Here is a 25,269-nt window from a genome sequence, read left to right as displayed (position 1 = left end):
TATTACATAGAGGACTGTTTCATGGTAATCTCCAAGACGTCTAAGCTACTATCCTGTTCCACTCCAACATGTTTCCTCAGTCTCCATGCTCCTGTGTCTCCGTGTGTGTCAACTTACCTCCTACGTGTATCCTCACCATCACCCATCCTCTCAAGATCCTCGCACCTGCAAGATAAAGGACAGCAGTACAGTAGTATCTCCAGTCTCCGCTTAACTACATCCTATTCACCTATTTCACTTACCTGCATCTCGGTCAGAGGTCGCGTTAACCGAAAATTGTCTGTCATTGACGGAATTTTTTTATCAATGACGGAAAAATCTGAAGGCCGTCCATCACGTTGACAGATTACACTGAGGGTGATCTATTGTAAATTGTAACTGTAATTCCCACCCCTGTCCAGTTGGTGGCGAGTGCGCTCCAATGTAGCAGCAGAGCACTGGATCCAGAACAAAAATTAAACTGGCACGAATCTTTTGATAACGCACAGGCGAGTACCCAGAAGCTAAAGAGCGCAAAAACGGTATTCATTGCTTGAATTTCTTTATGAAATGAACAGAATTTGAAATATGAGACTTTGTTCCATATCAAAAGCAAAGCAAAGCTTTAAGCCTATTGCGATTTATTGGATGGGAGGCGCACTATGTACTGTTTATTCATCAACTGAAAACAGCATATACCAAAAGATCGACTGGGATTTACGAATCGATATTGGCCTTATGAATGTGACCAAAACAGCAAGGAGGCATTTTAATTGTTTATTAATAAAGTAATGTTTTCTGAATCAGTGTCGGCTGCAAAGATGAAGTTGACATACTGACTCTCGTCATCTCCTCATAGTGGACGCGCCTAGAGAGAGAATGCACATTTCATTCGGTTTAGGCTACATAATCAGAGTAGCCTATTTCTTTTAGTTTTGAATTATTTCATTTTCGTTAAAGTAGATATTTAAAGCTTTCTATAGATATATTTCTCATGTCTGTGAGTCAAGCCACCTATGCGCTGAGTTTCGGTTCATTTAGCCTATAAGACGCGCTCCAGTTCACGCGCCAGTGATCACACCCGTGTCTCCATGTCATGCTTATATTTTCTGCTATATTTGCTTCTTATTTATTACATCCAGGCAATTGGTTGATGAAACATTGATTAAAATTAAGATACAATTTTTACAAAACGAAATTCACTTTAAAGAAAGGCTTTCTACAAAAAAAAACCTAATGAAGTGGTCAAAATCATGTTTGACCCACTCCATGTCTCCCGATTTATTGATCTTCTTATGATGTATCCTATCTTACTCATGCTGTTCACTTTTCATAATCAAATAGATGAATTTAAAACATAACATAGGACTATTTAAACATAAATATGAAACTACGTTTTCTTTAATTGCTACCAACACGTACAGTACAGAGAAATTTCATGTCGTGAGCAAGAGCGGATCATGAGTCACGAGTCGGATCAAGAATAATTTATTTTTAGACTTGTATTTAATATTAGGGGCATCCAAGTTATTTTATATATTTTAAATGTTTTTTTAAAGTAACGCAATAGTTACTTTCCCTGGTAATTAGTTACTTTTCTAATGATGTAACTCAGTTACTGTGTTACTATTTGTGAGAAGTAACTAGTAACTATAACTAATTACTTTTTGAAAGTAAAGTGCCCAACACTGGTGCGGGGTGTGGTATTGAACATGAAAAGTTACGCAGTCTAATCTGTTAATCTGTTCTTCAAAATAAATGGATAAGCCTACAGATGCTGGTCATATAATTAGAATATAATTTTGATGATTATAATTGACAATTGTAGTGATTTTTACTTTGTCCATCCAAGGACGCGAAGTAAAATAGGGATTGGTACCCACGTCACCGCTGACGTTGTGATTTTAGGATCACTCGTCACTTAAGGTGTGGTTATGAGTACATCAGATGACCACTTCCCCCTTTTTCCCTTGTTCAGGGCACCAGTCAAGGTCTGTTACCTCGCTGGACGGAAACTCTGAACGTAGTGTTTGTTGATGTCTCTTTCCTCACAAGCTAGAGGCTCAGAATGTGGTCGTCTCTGTTGCTGCCTCACAAGCTATAGGCTCAGATCACGGGATCTGTTGTTGTCTCTTCTGGATGGACCAGAGGCTCAGCACGGTATATCTGTTATGTCTTCTCCCTTCGCAGGGCAGACTCAGAACAATGTATCTGTTGTGTCTCAGCTTTGCAAGCCGGGACTCAGAACGGTCTATCTGTTAATGTCTATCCCTAATGTCTATCTTATAGTCCTTCACGTTTATTGCGATCTCAGAATTCAGGCCAGCTGATAATACCTAGAATATCGAAATCAACTGCAGGCGGTAGATCCTTCTCCTATTTGGCACCTAAACTGTGGAACAACCTTCCTAGCATTGTTCGGGATGCAGACACACTCTGTCAGTTTAAATCTAGACTAAAAACGCATCTCTTTAACCTGGCATACACATAACACATTATATATTTATATTTTCAAATCCGTTAAAGGATTATTAGGCTGCATAAATTAGTTCAGCCGGAACCGGGAACACTTCCTATAACACCAGATGTACTCGTTACATCAGAAAAAGAATGGCATCTACGCTAATATTAGTCTTTCTGTTTATCCCGAGGTTTACCGTAGTCAACCGGATTCGGGGCCGTTTCCAGATGAGACAGAGGACCGGTGCCTTGACACGACCACAACGCAGCCCTGTATCAGCAGAGATCGAGTTGACTAGATCATCCATTGTGAAGACATCATCAACACGACAGCCAGTGCCACAGTTTCCTCAAAATTTTAATCACGATTATTAATCATGTTTATTCTATCAAAAGAGGAATGTAACTATGGCTATTTTGCAAGTTCTTTACCAACCTACACTTCACCCAAAAGGCCTGTAGGTGGCACAAAGACTTAAATTTAACCAACTATGATAACTTCGTTAGATGGTAAATCAATACAAAACATGGTTTTGGTGAGCGCTTTGTAATATGTATTCACATTAGGTTTTAAAGCAACACAATTCGTTTGCAATAAGACAAACCAGATTCAAATTGCCCGGCAAATTCGTAAAGCAAAGAAAAATCATTTCTAGCTGATCAACATTATGAAAACTGGTAAAACCTTTAGGAACTTCAAAAGATAAAACAGCGAAATTCCTAATATTACTTCCAATATTTCCAAATTATGTTCATTTTCATAGAGCGGGCCAATATCGTGACGATTATTTAAAATCAATCGAGAGAAGCAGATATCGTTATCGTGATAAAATACGATTAATCGTGCAGCCCTAATTTAATTTAATTTGACTTGACATTTGATATTCAACAGTATCCTTGACATTTATTCAACAGTGCTTTTGATCTGCCTGCACTGACACTATTCTTTAAAAGGAAAAATTATATACCAATTATCAATGTAAAGCTGCTTTGACACAATCTGCATTGTAAAAAGCGCTATATAAATAAAGGTGACTTGACTTAATGTCTATCCCCTTTGACGGACAGACTCAGAACGAGGAGTGTCTGTTGAAAGGGTACCTTTATCCCTTTCCGATAAGGAGGAGATTGCATTCTGGCGCTTCTCCATTCGAGTGCTGTGATTGGCTGCTGGCATCAGAGGGGACACACACAGTGTGGCCCACCCTTCTCTCCCCTGTGGAACTCATTTGCACAAAGTTGGAAGTCTTTACAGTGTCTTTAAAGTTTACCAATGCATTTCTCACTTTCATAACCACCAGAATACCTTTGGCAATATTCTAAACAAATGGAGACTAAACATGATGGAAAAAGATTGAACTGTCATTCAATTGTACATTAACAGCTGTATTTGTATCAGATGTTGCACTACAAATGGCTGTCACTGAGAATACTTATTTCTGTGAATAAGTATGAAATGGATGTGTAGTTTGCATCAGTTCTAAGGTTTTCAAACATAGTTTTGAATGGATTTGGATGAATCTTCGTGATCTCTCTTTGTTTCACCCATTTCTGCTAAGGTCCCGAGGAATTTTTATGGCAGTCTCTGGCCAACCTTAGGAAGTAGTGTCTAGATGGGTGAAGGGCAGTAACTGCCTGTGGACCAATGAGAAGCCTTGTCCTTCCCAGGCTTGGTACAAGAGGTCTTCTTCTTACCATCTAAGAGAGGTCTGGATGTTGTCCTTCCATCTTTATCTGATGGCGTAGGACAGTTTGTGTTAGTCCACTGAGATCCAATCAAAATGTAGCAAACCTTTGTCCACTGTTACGGAGCGAGAGGGGCCCGGCCGTAAACTGGGCCCTGGAATTCACACAACTAAGGAAAATCCCAAATTCAGTATCTCAGAAAATTAGAATATTGTGAAAAGGTTCAATATTGAAGACACCTGGTGCCACACTCTAATCAGCTAATTAACTCAAAACACCTGCAAAGGCCTTTAAATGGTCTCTCAGTCTAGTTCTGTAGGCTACACAATCATGGGGAAGACTGCTGACTTGACAGTTGTCCAGAAGACGACCATTGACACCTTGCACAAGGAGGGCAAGACACAAAAGGTCATTGCAAAAGAGGCTGGCTGTTCACAGAGCTCTGTGTCCAAGCACATTAATAGAGAGGTGAAGGGAAGGAAAATGTTGTAGAAAAAAAGTGTACAAGCAATAGGGATAACCGCACCCTGGAGAGGATTGTGAAACAAAACCCATTCAAAAATGTGGGGGAGATTCACAAAGAGTGGACTGCAGCTGGAGTCAGTGCTTCAAGAACCACTATGCACAGACGTATGCAAGACATGGGTTTCAGCTGTCGCATTCCTTGTGTCAAACCACTCTTGAACAACAGACAGCGTCAGAAGCATCTGGACTGCAAAAAGGACTGGACTGCTGCTAAGTGGTCCAAAGTTATGTTCTCTGATGAAAGTAAATTTTGCATTTCCTTTGGAAATCAGGGTCCCAGTGTCTGAGGGAAGAGAGGAGAGGCACACAATCCACGTTGCTTGAGGTCCAGTGTAAAGGTTCCACAATCAGTGATGGTTTGGGGTGCCATATCATCTGCTGGTGTTGGTCCACTGTGTTTTCTGAGGTCCAAGGTCAAGGCAGCTGTATACCAGGAAGTTTTAGAGCACTTCATGCTACCTGCTGCTGACCAACTTTATGGAGATGCAGATTTCATTTTCCAACAGGACTTGGCACCTGCGCACAGTGCCAAAGCTACCAGTACCTGGTTTAAGGACCATGGTATCTCTGTTCTTAATTGGCCAGCAAACTCGCCTGACCTTAACCCCATAGAAAATCTATGGGGTATTGTGAAGAGGAAGATGCGATATGCCAGACCCAACAATGCAGAAGAGCTGAAGGCCACTATCAGAGCAACCTGGGCTCTCATAACACCTGAGCAGTGCCACAGACTGATCGACTCCATGCCATGCCGCATTGCTGCAGTAATTCAGGCAAAAGGAGCCCCAACTAAGTATTGAGTGCTGTACATGCTCATACTTTTCATGTTCATACTTTTCAGTTGGCCAAGATTTCTAAAAATCCTTTCTTTGCATTGGTCTTAAGTAATATTCTAATTTTCTGAGATACTGAATTTGGGATTTTCCTTAGTTGCCAGTTATAATCTGTCATGGTTCATGGATTCACTGATTCGCCCTCGTGTGTTGTGTGTGTGTATGTGCGATAGTATTGTGTGTGGGCGTCACCGCATTATGACTGATTGTGATCTGTTGTCAGCAGTGTCTTGTTTCAGCGTGCTATTTAATGTTTGTGCCAACGTGTTGTGTTTGTCAGATCGTTGCAGGCTGTCCTGGTGTTGTGCACTTCTCCTATTTATCTCTCCCCGTACTTTGGATTCTCGGACTGGTTGTGTTACCCTGCTTTCTGGGTTGGATTATTCCTCGGTCTCCGATACTCATTGCAGCCCTGCGTCACCCAGCATTCCACCTGCATTTCTTCGCCTACATCTATTATTTTATTGTACAGCGAATTCTGTCAATAAACCTGTGTTACTCACATTTGGATCCTCTGTCTTTTGTCCCAGAGCTGACATAATCATCAAAATTAAAAGAAATAAACATTTGAAATATATCAGTCTGTGTGTAATGAATGAATATAATATACAAGTTTCACTTTTTGAATGGAATTAGTGAAATAAATCAACTTTTTGATGATATTCTAATTATATGATAAAATGAAAAATTATAAAATGAAAATGTGAACAAAAATAAAAGCAATTAAATGTGTCATTATAATTAAAATATGAAAATTAAAATGACGGGTAATAATAGATTATGACAGAATTTTTATGACCCTGTCCATCAAAATGACAGACAATGTTAAAGTCTAACGCAACCTCTGATCTCGGTTCACTACCTGCTGTTGTTAATAAAAACCCTTCTGCATCATATCTGTGTCTCCGTCCCATATGTCCGTAACACCGTAACAGACAAGAATGTTTTTTACAGAATGTTGCAGTGCTTTATTTATATGTGCATCATTATTTTTTTTTAATTCATGTGCCCTCATAATCTTTAATCATAAACGTTAACCTCCACTTCCCCTCAACACAACGTCTGTTATCTTCATGACCGAATATCTTGGCAGAGTGTGGGACTATATATCCTCCACAAATGACTGCAAACTTAGCAACGCCCAACATCCTACGATTCAATCAATTCCCGAAGGACGAAATAAATCCCTACATTTTTTCTTATTCAATTGTCAGTGCTGTCAAATGACCGTGGTATAAGCGGGATAATCCACAGCTAGCTGCGTAGTAAACGTTTTGAATGCACTCCGCGGATGCAACCTTTGCCTCCACTTTGTGCATTAAATAAGCATTATACCATGGTTTGTCTGAATACTCGATTCTGATTGGCTGCAAGATGTGCAATAAAACTGTTTAATGCACAGGTAGTCCCTAGTCAGTTAAATCACCATTAAATTACTATATTAATGCACTGCTTTCATTGAAGTGCACACACACACCTCACTCGCACACAGAGATCAGAGATCATGCTGAGCACACACAGAAACAGGTGCACAGAAACTTCTCAATGCTGCCCATGACTTATTAATAAATCACCTTCGCTACTGAATCGTTAAATTATATTACTCAGCAAGGAGGTGGTAACATTGTTTTGTTTTGTTTTTTAAATAATTAACCCCTTTACGTACGATGATTGTCGACGGCCCCAGATTATTGTTGTTCAACATTCACTGCACTTTAAAACATCACATTCTTACTTGTTCGGGACAAACTGAGTATCATTAGAATGATTAAAGACTCCATCTTCGATATTTGACCACTGCTTATGATAAAACTAGGTTGCAGTGACATTAATTTTTTTAATTTATGTCAGGAGTGCAAAATAGTCAATCAGTTATTTTTTATATTTTGAATAGAATATCAACACGCATATGAATTCAGTCACGTCTGCTCTGGTTTATTTGTGTTCACATAGCTTCGTCATCCACAAGGGCAGGAATTATGGTTATGCTGACTCACGTAAGATGATTGACATTCTCAGATTTGAAATGAAGCATGACCACACTTGTGGCTTCAATTTAATTGAGGTTATAATTTGCTATATCACATCCACATGATATTTTTATACTTTATACTTTTTTTTTTGTTTTATGTTTGAGCTTATATATCTCCATACTAATAACAGTTTGAGTAATTCTGAGTCTTGAACTGTAAACTCTCAAGTGTTGGCTTTCTAAATATATGTTGGTTATGTGTCTATTCAGAATGACTTATGAGCAGCAACCTTTTTATTTTGGGTATTTCATTTATGCCCCACTTACCAAAATGGGGGGTGTCCAGTAAGAGGTTCTCACAGCTTTATGGTAGAGAGATGCTGCACAGATCCAGGTACAGTAATAGAGGGTATGCACGTGACGTAATAGTTAGCCGGAGTGACTGTGGTTACGCCCACTTATGGAGTTATTTTACTGGCAAATGTCGAGAGCACATTATTGTGACGCAAGAGCACGTCAATGTAATGCGCGAGCGCAAATCTCTCCGCTCGTGCGCGGATTTTCTTTGCTCTCGCACACAAGTGGACGCGCACTCTCAAATATACAGTGCTCTCTTATGAACTGCCTCTCCTCTCGTTCAGATATTGTGTGTGTGCGCTCAAACTGTGTCCTGTGCGCTCGCGAATCTCTCCGTGCTCTTGCAGAAATTAATTTGCTTCTGGATTAAACGCTGTCAAAAGTTATCAACCAATCAGAAGAGACGACTGATCCATGAAAATGCTACGTGGAATCTTATTGGCTGAGAGTGAACTGCGCCTGGAATTCTTTCAACAAAGATGGATTTTTAATTTCTTTACAATTTAATAATATGAATGAAATATAACCTAGTCTAACTGCATCACATAACAGTCAAACCCCGAAATTTATATAAAAAATAGGTAACATTTTATAATAAGTTTTTTATTTGTTAACATTAGTTAATGTATTATTATCTAACATGAACTAACAATGTGCAATGCATTACTGTAATGATTAATCTTTGTTAACGTTAGTTAAAATGCAGCTGTTTGTTGTTTGTTTACTTCACAGTGCATTTACTAATGTTAACAAATACAACTTTTGATTTTAATAATGTATTAGTAAATGTTGAAATTAACATTAACAAAGATTAATAAATGCAGTTCATTAATAGTTAATGTTAACTAATGCAGTTAAATAATGTTAATGAAAAGTAAAGTATTACCAAAAAATATCTTCTGATTTAAGACAGAACAAGATCAGGGTCAAATCATCATTCCCTAAATACATAAAATGTGGAGATCAAATATACCACCTATAGTGAATTTCTTTTGAGGTCTGGTAAAACATGACATACAAAAATACTTTAGCTATAAGCTCTTATGTATGCACGATTAATCAAAAGAATGCGATCTTATTGAAATGATAATGATTTGGTTATGTCTATTAAACCTTTGAAATTACAATCATATCGGATTATTTAAACCTGCTTTTGCATTGCCGCTGAAAGCAGTGGTCATGTAAGCTATATGTTTTAAACAGCTTCACAAAGTGTTTTCAACAACACACTATTGGTACTTCTGTGTTGCAAACATTAAATAATAACGCAAGTATTGCAATAACAATTTATAGTACGAATATACACTGATTTCAGCAATTAAAATGAGTAAATGACCTTTGAAACTAATGTTATTACACTGCTCTACCAGTAGATGGTGACCAGTGACTGTTAAAATGTATTTGATGTATCAGAATCATTAATTCAAGAGATTTGTTTAAAAACACTGGACGAAACATGTCTTCAGGAGCAATTAATTTCTAGTGCAAGAGCACGGAGAGATTCGCGAGCACACAGGACAGAGTTTGAGCATGCACACGCAATATTTGAGCGAGAGGAGAGGCAGTTCATAAGAGAGCACTGTATATTAGAGAGTGTGCGTCCAGTTTTGTGCGAGAGCAAAGGAAATCCGCGCACGAGCGGAGAGATTTGCGCTTGAGCATTACACTGATGTGCTCTCGTGTCAGAATAATGCGCTCTCGACATTTGACAGTAAAATCCTGCCATACCCACTGAGTGGCAAAATGACTGAGTGGCAGCATTGGTTTTCAGTGTGAATGCTACAAAAACACACAAACACATCTAAAGTGGGAAAGAGATTTGCGATTGGCAGTACAAATAGATTTGACAAGAAATCTGAGGTATATTTTTATAGACTGCCGAATGCTACAGAATAGAGAAGCAAATGGATTTCTGCAATTCACAGAAACAACTGGACTCCAGGCAGCAAAATGTGGATTTGCAGTAATCATTTTGTGCCGATATGTTGAATTTTGGGGTAAAATCATACTGTTATATATTATATTGACAACCGTCTTATATTCTGCATAAATGGATTTTTTTAAATAAACACTGACAAAAACTATACAAGTTTTAGGGCTGGACGATATGACTATATATATAGCTTTGATCGAAGTAATCACCCAGATTAAGACCTATATTGTATTTATATAAAGCGTTCACTGGCAAATTTGCTTTATGTATTTCCCCAGTGTCGAAATCTGGCACATATTAATGTCAGGAAACACGACTCGTGGCTGCATGTCAGTATCCATGGATCACTTGATCTTTGTAAGTTGTAAGGAACAACCTTTAGTTTAAACTGATAATCGTTTGTTTCGCAGTTTCCCCTATTAAATCTAGTCATGCAGCAGGCTCTTTTGCCACTCAGTCCAGCTGAGTCAATGCATACCCTCTATTCACACAGGCATCTCTCCCAGCAACGAGGGGGTAGCATCGCCTGTTTTTAAAGTAATTAAACTCACAGCTTCACTCCCAGGTGAAAAAAAGTACATTTCAATAATGTACTTAAAGTGCTCTATTTTCGCGCACTAATTTTGTACTTAATATACTAAAAATTCTTCTTTAGTACTTAAAAAGATAATCTTAAGAACATCTAAGTGTACTCAACTGTGCTATTTTGAGACACCATGAAATATGAACTAAAATGTGCTTTTAATATACTAAATCTGTATTTAAAAAATGTATTTAGATACTACTTATAGTACATTTAAACCCATAGTGTGTACTATAAGTGGTAACTAAATACATTTTTTAAATACAGAGATAGTACTAAAGAAGATTTTTTTGTATATTAAATATGAAATTAGTGCACGAAAATAGAGAACTTTAAGTACATTATAGAAATGTACTTTTTTTCACCTGGGACTGCACAGATGGCGGTAATTCATACTCACTTCTCTCTCTCTCTCTCTCTCTCTCTCTCTCTCTCTCTCTCTCTGTCTCTCGATAGGCTAATTTAATTAAAATAAATGTTATAATTAAATTAAATAAATGTAACCTACTGCACTAATTTGTGCCTGATTTTATCTTCAGTTGATTTCATCTAATGTTGTGGCTGGAAGTCAGTTGTAGTTGTGTTTCTGTGTCTCTTCTCTTTTTTCTGTTCTTGTTGTTTCTCTTTCCTTGTTATTCCGCTTTCCTTCAGTGCTTGTTAACAGCAAGTGTTTGTCACTAACGACAAACATTCAGTGTCTGAATTCACTTACTTGTTTTAATTTACTCTGTCAAGTGGATGATAGTAAACTAAGTAGTAGTAAACTAGGGAATAGTGAATGGGTATAGGGTATAGGGGCAATTTTGGACAGCCTCTGAGTGTGGACTCATTGCCCAGAATGCATTGTTTTTTACAGTATATTACTGTTTTAATGGAAAACAGTATGTTCTGTCAGAATCTGGCAATATTTACAGTGAAAACTGGTATAGGGAACATGTATTCACATTGTTCAGTCTCCGATTACAGGTTTGAGATGAATATACTCTAATAACTATCAGTGGCTGGTTGGTTGTGAATCCCTAACATGCCTCTGAAAAAGAAATTAATGCAATAATGCAAACAGATGTCCTCAACGCAAACATACACTGAAAGACACAAAACTATTTTTATTACATAGTGTCTTTAAACTTTTCTTTTTCTCTGTCCGTGTAGAATATAGATGTGACAAACTTCAGCAGCAGCTGGAGTGATGGCCTGGCGTTCTGTGCTCTTTTACACACATATCTGCCTGCACACATCCCTTACCAGGAGCTCATCAGCCAAGACAAGGTACACATGTATTTCTTACATTGGTTAGTTTAGTGTCTTAGGAGATCTGCACCTTATCTTTAGTGCTTGACACATTCAGCAATAAAGTGTGTTAACAGTCAAGACTTACCCTCTGCTGACCTGCCAGATGTAATGAATTACGTGCTTCTATGGATTAGTGTTGACAGAATACATAAACAAACGACACACAGAGTACCAACATACATACATAAACGGCTGCCCTGCCCTCTCTGTATGTTTATTCAACCATGCACACACCCACACACAGGCAATGCGCCGTGGTCTTCAGAGCTATGTGACAAATTGCAGCCATAAGTATAATAGTGATTACAGGAAGAGATGGTACATTATGCTTTTGAATTATTCACAAAGCTTATTTGAGTGCATTGTAAATGTCAAGGCTACTAAAAGGCCTTGTGTGGCTCTAGAGCATTGCTAGAGAATTCAGCTGGGTTTAGACACCTGTTTTTCACTACTGTAATTAATATTCAGATGGTTAATATTGGTTAAAGGTGCTAAAGAGGATCTTTTTGTCGACTGAGAAACCAAAGACTGTTAGTGAGTTTTTGAAATGAGCGCATGCGTAAGAACAACCCCCCTCCTTCACAGCTCATTTCGAGGGAACGCCTCCCAAAACTCATGCACGAGTATTGGAACACGCGTGTTTACCACCGGCATTCGCTGTGTCGTGTTAGTGGATTCATTATATCGGACTGACCGCAGGTAACTCATAATCTGCAGTTGTTACTCCTGACTCCTGACAAAAAGATTGCATGCGGCGCCTGTAGAGTGTGGAAAGTTACTGGAGCGCACAGCCGAGCACGTCTCGCGCGTCTCGCACAAGGAACGTCATGGCAGTGATTGACAAGCCAGAGGGCCAATCGTTTTTGCGATGATCGATGATCGATGATGCGATGTTTTTTTCCCCATAGGGCCGAAATCTCACTCTGGCTTTCCAAGCAGCCGAAAGCATTGGTATCAAGCCCTCTCTGGTGAGTCTATGTTAACAGACACTTTTTGTTCATAGTTTTACATTAATCTGTAATTGGGCATAGTCTGATACTACTACTACTAGAAAAAATATAATCTGTACATATAATTTTTTGTTCACGTTGATAGCTGATATGGCAAGTCATCTTGGACTTGCACTGGTATGCAGCATCATTACTAATACCAATATAAACCAAATAATTAATTTATTTAATTTGCAGAGATCAAGTAATATTCATCTGTATGATCAATGGTTATTATAATTAACTAAAACCAAAACCATAAAAATATTTTCATAACATGAAACTTTAACTGAAATCAAATCAAAAATAAAAAAACTAAAACTTGCTTTATTTCAGCTTGTTGCCAGACAACATTTCTAATTTTCATTTAGTTTAACTTGATGTACTGAAATAGCTAAAACTAAAATTATAATTATAATAAATAAAACCCATATAGACAAAAAATAAAAATGACAAAACAACAAAATGATTAACTTTAACATATACTATAAAAATAAATATAAACTAATTCAATATATATATATATATATATATATATATATATATATATATATATATATATATATATATATATAAACTTTAATAGTGTCAATGATACAAAATTAACATATATGATCCCAATATTGGCTCTCGTGTGGTGGCACATTCCTTTTAAAAATAAATAAATAGTAAATAAATAACTCTTGATTCTGAGTACAATTGAATACTGTGAGTGCACATTTCATATTTCAAAAGTACTATAGATTAACAGATAATCAAACAAGCACAGGACAGTTTTTCTGATCAATAACAGTAAACCTTGATACGCTTTGGCTTTCCCCATGAGAAATTTTCACACCTTTAATCACTGCTTTGTGTACCAGACACATTCAAGCAGATTTAAATACAGATCATTTGCATCTGCAATGTAACTGTGAGCCAAAGATCAACTGTTGAACCAGGTTGTAAATTCAGCAGATGAGGCATGTGAGATGTGTAAATCACATAATCAAAATCAACTGTCTCCGCCTATTGCCATTGTGAGTTCAGGCTGTGTGAATTCTCCAACCTTAAAGAAAACAAACAATCTAGAACACCCAGTTAAATCAAAGGAACTTCAAAAGAACGCTATTTATTTTAGTAAGTAAGTGTCCACAAGAGATAGTCGGGGGATGAATCTCATGAATAAATGTCCAAGACATATTTCACCCCAAAATCTAAGAACTATTTTATTTTATTTTAAATTTTTTAGAGAGTTTTATTTCCTTTAAGTACAGGAGGTCACAAACATAATTTTTTCTGTAGGTTAGATATGGTTTGCACTTTACAGAGTTAAGCCAGTATATGGTAATGTTTATTCACTCCACCTGATGATTTATCTGGTTTCGCTTTCATACCTGTAACAAATTTTCAAAACAAATCATTTAATAGTTCATTTTACAGGCTGTTCAATTATTTAAACCTATTTAGAATCCCCTCAATCTCAGAAATGCTTTTCCGTGCATCAAGTTTTCATTAGTGTTCTTGTACATGGTTAGAGACATGTCATATTAAATAAAAATATTTCAGTAGCTGAAGATTGATTACATGAACTCATATTACTTCCGAAAGTCACTCTTCATTTGCATAAAGTGCAATTTTTCTCAACTTTCTCAAGTCACTAGACATGTCCACGTATAGTCACCATCACCAGCTCATGTAAAAATAAAAAAACAGCCCAAAATCAATAATTGACATTATTTTCATAATATTTGAACAATTAATAGTAATACCTGACGATTAAGTAGAAATAGTGCAGAATCATTCATATTTCTTATGTTATTTATTTATTTATTTATTTATTTATTTATTTGAATGTATTTTTCAAATTTTCAAAATTATAAAACTTCCTGTGCCAGGTTTACATTACGAATCCTAGATTTTCATTGTGGTCTTTTGGATGGCAGACTGCATAGGATCTTTCTGTTTGGTTTATATCAAGTGTATTTACTGAAACAATGTACAATATTCTATCATATGATTTGACACATTTTTCAGCTGCTTTCCGCTAGAAAGAATACAACATTCTGGGTGAAAGAAACAACATTCTGGGTGATTGTGTGTACTTTTGTTTTCTTAATTGCTTCAAATTGCTTTTTGAATAATAGAATAATATGAGGTGACAGCTTTTATTGTAGCAATTTGTTAGGTACTGACCTGAAGGTATGTTTGACAAATGTTTTTACAGAAGTGTACATAATATTTTGACCTGATACATCACTCAGCTGGTTCTGTTTGTCCCTTTCAGCATGACTTACCCACAGACACACTACAAACATGCAAGAAGGATTACAGCATTGGATCTGTATCTGAACCTCTGTGTATGGGTTTAAATTGATGACATTATAAGCTAAATATTCTGGCACACTTCTCTCTTCTATTTTCCATTTTCTGAATCGTTTGGTAGAATTAAAGATGGCAAACAAGAAAGAGTGCAGTATACAGAAATCCTCTGTCTACTTCTGCAGTCTTAACCTTGTAAAGCCTGAGAAATGAATAGTCAAAAAAAAAAAAAAGTTAATGAAATGGTTTATTGAACCTGTTGGTATACAGTATGTGTATTTTGTTGAGTATCATATTTGATGCACCAGGCTTTTATGGCTATTATAGTGATATATAGTGATGGAGCTCACACTTAAGAAAAAATATGCAATTTGGTGCCGTTGCTGATGTTTACATGGCCTAGTAAGATGAAACTGTGAAAGCTTGTAGTAATGTAAATCATTGAGATCTTTATAATAGTATATAGCAGACTACATACATAAAATGCATAAAAATATCAGTTTATGATATTTATCTATATCTCCCAATGAAGTCTTAGTAAAATGATATTTAAATGCTTAGGCAAACATATAATGCAATTCAATACAAATGATGATTGAGAGATGTACAAATAAAGATGTCTTCAAGAGTCTGATGTATTATAATTGACACTCACATTTGTGACCCGTCACGGAAACCAGGGACACAAGTCGGCAGCACAACTATCGAGCAAAATGAGAAAGAAGCTTTTTTTTCCAAAATTGGTGATTTTTGTTTTTTTGCAGAATCTGTTAGTTGAGATCACAAAGAAGCTTCTCCATGTGTGAGATAGCAGTTTTGGTATATTTAAAAGCGTACATTTTGAGGTTGAAATCGGCTTGTTTTTCTGAGATTCTAGCATGCAGTAGGGGCGTGTCATTGTCTGTGAGTATTTCCATACTGGATAGCCGGCTTTTGTTTCTTTTGTTATTGTACCCGCCCTCCAAGGGAAGCGTGGCTACTTATTGTGCACATTGCAGCAAAACAGACTTAAAATACTCTGTCATTTTTTGTCATAAAGACATAAGTAATATATCAATTGAAACTATAGAATGTCTTCTTTTATTTGTGTACACTCAGAGTAAAAACAAAATGTTGTGCTTTTTGTAAAATAAAGAAAACTAACATGATGCGTGATCTCTCGTCTTCCTCTGAACGAAGTCCAATCTGATAGTTCTCAGAAAATGAACTGTAACTTAGTGAATACTAATTACAAAAAAATACACTTATGTCTAAAGACACATTGAAATGTCAGGTTTTAAATCGTGTAAGTCAAATCGAAAACAAACATTCTGTGTGTATGTAATCTGTATGAAAAGAGAGCCATGTCAGAAGTCCGTGATTCAGCTCATTATCCGCTAATGCGGCCACGCCCACGGAGCCAGCGCTATTCAGAGGCAAATTCTGAGGCAATACATGTATACATCGTCTCAATCGTGTATTTATTGTCTTGAAAAGTGTTTATCTGGATGTTAAAGCCATGGTTAGCAACCTCTAGAAGACATGCCGTTAGTTCCTGGCTCCTGTTCTTCTTTAGATTAATTTGTGGCCTAAAGGTGTACAGAGCGCCCTCCGGCTGCAAGTATGAATTGAAAACACAGAATCCAGCGCTCATAATGATGACAATAAATATTACTTCTCAGTATAGAAAATTTACATAAACATATGAGAATCCATCAATATTTCTCCAAATGTGCATGCTTTTAAGCTAAAAGCCTATATGAAATGCCATAGAGGTAACATAATTGTTCAGACACTTTGCATCACAGAAATACATTAGGCTATATTTTAATTTATGTAATACCATTATTTGAAATTGTAATAATATTTCTCAGTATTGCTGTTTTTTCTGTGTGTTTGATATACACCATCACAGAGGGTTTTTTCACAGCCTACCTGACTGAAAGGCCTCATTATTATGCAAGTCATTTCAGGTCATTATTATGTGATTCTTTTGTCTTCTCATGTGAGAAAATTTCATTTCATGATTATAGTGACCAAATTGATCACGGTTATCACAGAATCCTGTTCAAAAAGTCCTAATGCTACACAATGAAATCAATTCACCAAGTTTTATGTAGAAAACCAGCAAATAACAAATAAAATCAGCATGTACTTTTTCTTTACATAAACATTAAAATAATAACATTAAAAATGATGGCCAGATTTTAAAGGAGTGTCTTGCAACATGTTATCTCCAAATCATTTTCAGCCTCTAAATCATTTTTATAAAAGTCAAAAAAGATAGATTACTGACATTTACAATGCACATTATCCTTTATTATTAATAGTATGCGGTCCATGCAGTTTTACAGGGGGTAAGGCTTATCTAAATGAGATGTAAATGAGCCCTATTGTCACTCCCAGCAGGTGAGAACTGCAGAAACTTTAAAGGGGTTTTTCTCCCTCTTGAGCTTTTTTGAGTGCCTACCTTCAAATGACCACAACTTCTCCAAATATTATCAGATTTCCATGTGTTACACATCGTTGGAAGAATCTGTGAATAACTCAAAATGCCCCGAACCGACTTGTGTCCCTACTTTCCGTGACTGGTCACATTTTAACATGATTTTTTCTAACAACAACAAAAAAAGTATGTATGAATAATCAAGTAAACCTAAGCTGCTTCAGTGTTTATCTTGAAATTTTACTATCAATATAAAAGTTATTCTTACAACTACTTTATAAAAATCAAGATTTCACAGCAAAAAGTCAGTTGTAAGTATTGTTTACTATCAATAAGACAACAGAAGGCATAGATTGTGTACAGCAGTTTCAGCAAAGTTTTAATCACGTTGATAATAGAGGCCTTAGAAATGTGTGTATTAAAATATTATGTAGTAAGCTTTATGGTTAAGAACTAGTGTGTTTAAAAAAGAGAAATGTTTGGAAAAAAACTGAAGAATGTGTCCAAATGCCTCACAACCCTCTGGGGTCTTTTTAAAATGACCTGTAAATTTTTAATGATTCTCAGGGTTCCTACAAACCCACAGATATTATGACAGGAAAATGCCACAGTCTGGAGTCCCAACATACTGTAGACACAAGGAGGAAATATTGACATTAATATAAAGGCAGTTAGCCAACATGATACCAAGCAGTTGTTTTCACAGAGATGGCAAACAGAAAACTTGGAAGGTTCTTGGTGGGTGAACTGTTCTCTTAGGTCAGGGATACTTGATGATTGTCAAGCCTAACACAGCCTCAAAGAAGTTTCACACTCTACATACATATTATGTGGGTGTCTCTAGATGGATATGGATGTCAATGTGATGTGTTTAGGCTAGTCCTGCAAAATAAAATAATTAAAACAAAATAGAATGTAGAAGTTCATATAGTTAAAGAAACATGCATGAAAATGAAAAGTGTTTCCTACATCTAAACTTCTACATCTGCTCTCTCTCTGTCTCTCTGTAGGACATTAATGAGTTGATGCACACAGACAGACCAGACTGGCAAAGTGTAATGCAGTATGTGTCTCAGATCTATAAGTACTTTGAGACTTAATGTTTGACTGGAAGACACGAAGAGGAAGAAGAAGATGGGGCACAGAAGCACTTTTTTTCTTTCTTTTTTTTGCCTGGTCCAGTTCTTCCTTCACAGCCAGTGTTTCTAAATACAAAGACAGACACACAGATCTGAAGTGTTCACACCAGTCAGGTTCTCGCTCTAAATGCAACCAGCATATCATATAAGTCCAATAGTCATTCATGTCTCATATGGACCTTACTCAGTTTTTAAAGTTGCTTGCTGAGTAGGTTTGCAATCTTACACTGAAACTGGTATATAGTTTTTTAGTATGCAAAATTTTGCTAAGAGTTCAAGTGCATCTTTATAAAGAAAGTATTATTACCCAGATCTATATATTGGCATACTTATATATTGATATACTTATTTTTAAATTTTTTGTTTTCCCACAAATAATTTTAAAGACTTGTAATATGAAATTAAGTTTCATGTTTTGTTGAAAAGTTGTAGTTTGTCACTCAGAGAGACAAAACCATTGAAACCCTTAAAATTTACCAACATTATTTAACAGACTTATGTGCATTTACATATTCCTCATTAACATACATTAAGATTATTTATCTATTACTCTAGTTAATTATTTCCTGAAAACATGTCAGAAAGTCAGTGTCTGGTTGAATACTATAAGACTGTTTCAAACAACCATTATTGATTGTTTAATGATTTTCTGCCTGTTTAAATTACATAGGATGTGTTTAATGAAAGGATTTAAACAATGTTGTAAAAAAGTATCAATATTGGAAAAATACTCTCACAGAAATGTGTTTAGGCTAGTCAGCAGTGTAATTTGTGCCAAATTCTAACAAATGCTGAGTTTCACACTTTTAATTCAACCGCATAGACAATTGATAACCAAATTAAAATACATACAAAATCTGTGTTTTATAACATTTTCTTTTTTGAAAAGCTATTTATCGACTTCTTTGCTCTTTAATATTTCAATTGTAAAGGACTTTGTGTTTTGTTTTTGTTTTTTCAATTTGAAACTTTTCAGTTTTGCCTCATAACAGCAGATGTTTAATTGATGGTAATAAATTCTTTTGTCATCAAATATAAGCTATTGTTTGCTTGTTTGAATTAAAAAGCTACAATCATCTTGAAGGAACAGTCTCAAAGACAAATGTCCTACAATATATTCATTCACAAAATACTAAAAATATTTCAGATTTTCTCATGTGATTTACACAGAAGTAAAATGGTACACTTTGACAATTTAGTAGTCATACTGGCATTAGTTTTTATAGGTCTGCTAAAAACCTTGCTGAAATAGTAAAACAGATGTGTGTTGCTACAGACAGATTAATTAGAAATACACAAGTCCATATTGCAAATCTTTACCAATTAAACAATATTGTCTGACTACTCTCTTATATCTTATATATTCTCAGAAATACTACATGGAAAATCAGACTCTTTTGTACAGTATCAGAACGTGTATATAGCCGCTGACTGAACAGTGAAATGAGTGAAAGTACTCTGTATAAAGATTACAGTGACACTAAAAGGCAGACAGCCATAACTCTACTACCTCACATTTAACCCCCAGGCTAACTATCATTCTATCTTCATCTCCAGAGGGCCTATGGGATAGATGCATGTGGCCAACATGCTGGATTTCTGATCTAGCAAGTTTGCACATAGACACTTCCGGTTTCGCCTGATGCTGGAGAAAGCCGAAAATTATCTTTTATAGTTGTTAATAGAAACTGTTATATCACTTAAAATACTACAAGGATCTATTACATGAGTTAATGGCATTTGAAGGCATGAATGAGTCAAGGTGAATGACTGAAATACTCTTTACTGTCCACAAAGAGAAAATTAACTTGGTGCATACACATACAATGTCTTATTGCCCGACCAATTATGCCTACTGTAACTAAATTTAAAAATAAAACATAGGAAAACAATTTGTGTAAAAACAAATGAAGACATTATACAGAGCATCCAAACACCCATCAAGAAATATTTATTTCTCAAAAAATATTCATATTACACGCACTTGGCTGTGCAACATTTTAACTGAAATAGGCACAAAAATATCTTAAAATAATTATATACACTGGAAACCCTTTGGCCTCATTTATAAAGCATGCGTACGCACAGATTGTGTGCGTACGCTTAAATCCACGCCAACGCTCATATTTATAAAAACGGTCTTTGATGTGGAAAAGTGCTTAGAGCCACGTCAGGGTCTGAGCAGACGTACACACTTTTCCTGTCAGATTACTGCAGGTTTTTGGAAATCTAAGCTATTCTTGCAGCTTTTATATATAATTTTAATTAGGTGTCGTTTAAAACACAGAGAACTGAAACCATTCAAGTTCAAGTTTATTTGCGATTTATAGATTTCACATCTGAAAGAGATGCCTACACTCGTTTTCTGTGTGTACACTCATTCTATGAAATACACGTATGCACGTAAAATATCATTTTATGCAAACATTTACATTTGCCCAGAGACAGCGGTGACAATTTATCTCCAAAAATAATATTTTCTCAATTCCGCACATATTTTCACTTACCTACATCAACTTGCGCCATCAATATTGTCACCACATATTTTACAGTTACACAATTGTTTTTACGATTTATGCAACAGATGCTTTTTACTCATCAATTATCCTTTTATATAAAAACAAGAGGTGTAAAAGTTAAACTTAATAAATAGTAGTGATTAATTTACACTTTTGTTTTCAATATAGTAAGTAAAAATAAGAGTTGTAGGTATATTTTACTAAAATATATTGTATGGGCTACTTACAGACAACAGACAACAGATGCACTCACTTGCACAAAAATAAATGCAGTAATTAATAGAAATGCACAGGGGAAATACAAACTCTGAACATTATATGCAAACCTATAATAATTTAATTACATATTACATAATACAGACAGTTTTACAAAATAAAGTTACTAAACCATACACTGAGCCCATATCATATTATCATGCTTATTTATAGCTCTGATGAGGATTGATACTTCGGTTGTCAATAGTAAACATTAGATTTTATGATGGTAGAGTGGTGTTCCACACAGAAAGAGAAGGCAGTTTTGAGCCATTTAGTCCCCCAGCACAAAGAAAAATCAGGAAATGTATATTACACAAGTGTTTTGTATGAAAGAAGAGATCCCTGTGATTTCACTAACCACTGAGCCTGAATTGCAGAATCAACAGGAGAAAGAATGAAAGATAATATCTCGATCATTTACCACACAGAGGTACACAATAATATAAGAATGATGTTTTCTTTTGTCTCTGATATACTACCATCTTCTCTTTAATTTTAAAAGCATTCATTATATCTAGCCAAGTTTCATACAGTATACACTACCTTTCAAAAGTTTGGGATCGGTAAGATTTTTAATGTTTTTAAGTTTCATCTGCTCACCAAGGCTGCATTAATTTAATATTGTTTACATTTACAGTAATATTGTGAAATATTAATACAATTTAAAATGACTGTTTTCTATTTGAATATATTTTACAAAGTAATTTATTCCTGTGATGGCTGAATTTTCAGCATCATTTCTCCAGTCTTTAGTGTCACGTGATCCTTCAGAAATCATTCTAATATGCAGATTTGCTGCTCAAGAAACATTTCTTATTATTATCAATGTTGAAAACAGTTGTGTACTTTTTTTCAGGATTCTTTGATGAATAGAAAGTTCAAAAGAACAGAATTTATCTGAAATAAAAAGCTTTTGTCACTACCTTTCAAAAGTTTGGGGTCATTTTTGGGGGAATTTTTATTTTTATTTTTTTGAAAAGAAATTAAAGAAATTAATACTTTTATTCAGCAAGGATGCATTAAATTGATCAAAAGTGACAGTAAAGACATTTATAATGTTATAAAAGACTATATATTTCAAATAAATGCTGTTCTTTTGAACTTTCTATTCATCAAAGAATCCTGAAAGAAATATTGTGCACAAATATTTTGTACAATTGTACACAATAAGTGATTCTTGAACAGCAAATCAGCATGTTAGAATGATTTCTGAAGGATCATGTGACAGGAGTAATGATGCTGAAAATTCAGCTTTGCCATGACAGGAATAAATTACTTTATAAAATATATTCAAATAGAAAAAAGTTATTTTAAATTGTAATTGCATATTTCTCAATATTACTGTTTTTACTGTATTTTTAAATAAATAAATGCAGCCTTGGTGAGCAGATGAAACTTCTGGTAACACTTTACTTGAAGGGGTGTGCATAAGACTGACATGACACCTTCATTATCATGACATGACACATGTCATGAATATGAAGGATGTTTTATGCATGTTTCTGACAACTGTCATTAAGTGTCATTCGCTCAATTATGTCATTTTTAATGCAAAGATGACATTGTTTGAGATGTCCGAGTTACGACAACTTGACGTAAACCAATACATCATAACCTGTCAGTGTCTTTGTCATGACAACTTGACATTACCAAAACAACATAACCTGTCATAAACATGACATAGCAGATTAATTATCAAACTTAAAAAACTACTTAGCTTTATGGGTTAACATTACATTACATTATTTTGGTAACACTTCAGTATAGGGAACACATATATAAACGATTAACTATGACTTTTCCCTCAATAAACTCCTAATTTACTGCTTCTTAATATAGTTAATTGTTAAGTTTAGGTATTGGGTAGGATTAAGAATCTAGAATAAGGTCATGCAGAATAAGGCATTAATATGTGCTTATTAATTACTAATAAATAGTCAATAATCTAGTAATATGCATGCTAATAGTAATAAGCAACTAGTTAAAAGACCCTAAAATAAAGTGTTACCATTATTTTATAACAGTGTCATCTTTTTTAAGAAATTTGAAATTCTCTATTATCTGACCTTCTGTTGGAGGGAAAAAAAAAACAAAAAAAAAAACATGAAATTAAAAATATTCATGACGCTGTTATAAAATTATTTGTCAGAGTATTGTCACTTAATGACATTTTAATGACAAGTTCAATTTGTACCACTGTAGTTGAGGTCAAGATACATATTCATGACACTATTATAATGGCCTCATGTCAGCCAATGTCAAAACCAACCACATGACAGTTTAATGTAATGTTAACCCATAAAGCTAAATAATGTCAAGTTGTCATGACAACGACACTGACAGGTTATGATATATTGGTTTATGTCAAGTTGTCGTAACTCGGACATCTCAAACAATGTCATCTTTGCATTAAAAATGACATAATTGAGCGAATGACATTTAATGACAGTTGTCATAAACATGCATAAACCCTCCTTCATATTCATGACATGTGTCATGTCATGATTATGAAGGTGTCATGTCAGTCTTATGCACACCCCTTCAAGTAAAGTGTTACCAAACTTCTTTTAAGAACATTAAAAATCTTACAGATCCTAAACTTTTAATCCGTATGTTTCTCCTCACAGCAAAGAGTATGAGTGGAAGTAAACATGCATGCACTCACATCGCCAAAGCTCACAGGTGCCATCTTGTGCACCTAACCCATTGCCCCCGAGAGCTCTGAGATCACTTTCCCCACGTTAGTCACCACCTCTCTGTCTTTTGAGTCTCTCCCATCTAAAAACTTCTCCTCCCAATAACCACAGGTGAAAGCAATCATGTCCGGATGCACTATCACGGGTTACTTGTAACTGACAGTTTAACAAGTCAGAGAAGAGCTATGATGATGTAATCAATACCATACACTCCTTTTTTGAGTCGTCCTTTTTGAGCACACATGAGGAGTGGCATGTGACTGTGAGCAACATTGTAGATTTTATGACCAAAAACTGATTTTCAGGAAGGAAAGTAAAAAAATTTGGTAACACTTTACAATAAGATTCATTAGTTAAACATTAGTTAATGTATTAACATTAACTAACCATGAGCAATACATTTGTTACTGTATTTACTAATCTTTGTTAACGTTAGTTAATGGAAATACAGTTGTTCATTGTTTGTTCATGTTAGTTCACAGTGCATTAACTAATGTTAACAAGATTTTAATAATGTATTAGTAAATGCTGAAATTAACATTAACAAAGATTAATAAATGCTGTATAAGTGCAGTTCATTATTAGTTCATGTTAACTAATGTAGTTAACTAATGTTATAATGAACCTTATTGTAAAGTGTTACCAAATTTTTTTTTATCAAGATATGCATTCATGTTAACTTCAAACCCAAATGCTAAAGCAGTTAGCTCTCAATGAGTCCAGTTATCAGTCAAATTCTCTCAAATTAAGGAAAAGTCATGTGAGTTTTTTGTTGCGCATCAAGGGATTTATGTGGTAGATTAGTTTTTATTGTAGATTATGCGCATGTCTTCTTATCAGTAAAAAACCGTATCCGCCTCATTTTAGCGCATATGTTGTGTGTCTGTGTGTGTGTGTGTGTGTGTGTTGTTTAGAATTTATGCGTATGTTGGCGTTTCCATCCAGCGTTTTTTTTTTGTGTGTGCGTGATATCGCAAAATTCACAAAAAATAGGTGGATGGCAACATAGCTAGTGACTGAATGTGATAGGAATACAGTAGACCTACTCACACAAATTCTCACTGCAGTTTTTGTGTGTGTGTTAAATTTAAAGTCCTAAAAGAAATACAATTAATATTTTGTCACTTTAAATTGTTCACTATATTAAAAAATGATAATTCTTTGCTCTTCAATAAATTACCTGAGCTTTACATGAGCCAGATCTTATTTCAGCAAATCACAAATCGTTACTATGCCCAGCTAGTGTTACAACTCATCCAAGTAGTAGGTTGTAACAACGGAACTCTTTGTATTTGGCATTACTTTATAATCTGAGATTGTG

General features: G+C 35.3%; 1 protein-coding gene across 9 annotated transcripts in view; it reads left to right on the top strand.

Moving 5' to 3' along the window:
* specc1 (sperm antigen with calponin homology and coiled-coil domains 1) overlaps window positions 1–19,506 on the top strand; it is a 228,311-nt gene extending 208,805 nt beyond the window's left edge. For 7 of the 9 annotated variants that reach the window (XM_048190060.1, XM_048190062.1, XM_048190066.1 and 4 more), the window contains 3 exons: window positions 11,481–11,597; window positions 12,530–12,589; window positions 18,347–19,506. In XM_048190060.1, the coding sequence (XP_048046017.1) occupies window positions 11,481–11,597; window positions 12,530–12,589; window positions 18,347–18,436 (267 nt within the window). In that variant the 3' untranslated portion in view covers window positions 18,437–19,506. The remainder of the gene's footprint in view (window positions 1–11,480; window positions 11,598–12,529; window positions 12,590–18,346) is intronic. The other 2 variants (XM_048190067.1, XM_048190068.1) reach the window with 2 other exon arrangements.
* Window positions 19,507–25,269: the final 5,763 nt, after the last annotated feature.

The sequence above is a fragment of the Megalobrama amblycephala genome, linkage group LG4 (assembly GCF_018812025.1).
Source record: "Megalobrama amblycephala isolate DHTTF-2021 linkage group LG4, ASM1881202v1, whole genome shotgun sequence".
Lineage (NCBI taxonomy): Eukaryota > Metazoa > Chordata > Actinopteri > Cypriniformes > Xenocyprididae > Megalobrama > Megalobrama amblycephala.
Note: the sequence above shows the minus strand (reverse complement) of the source record. Positions and strands in the feature narration are given on the sequence as shown.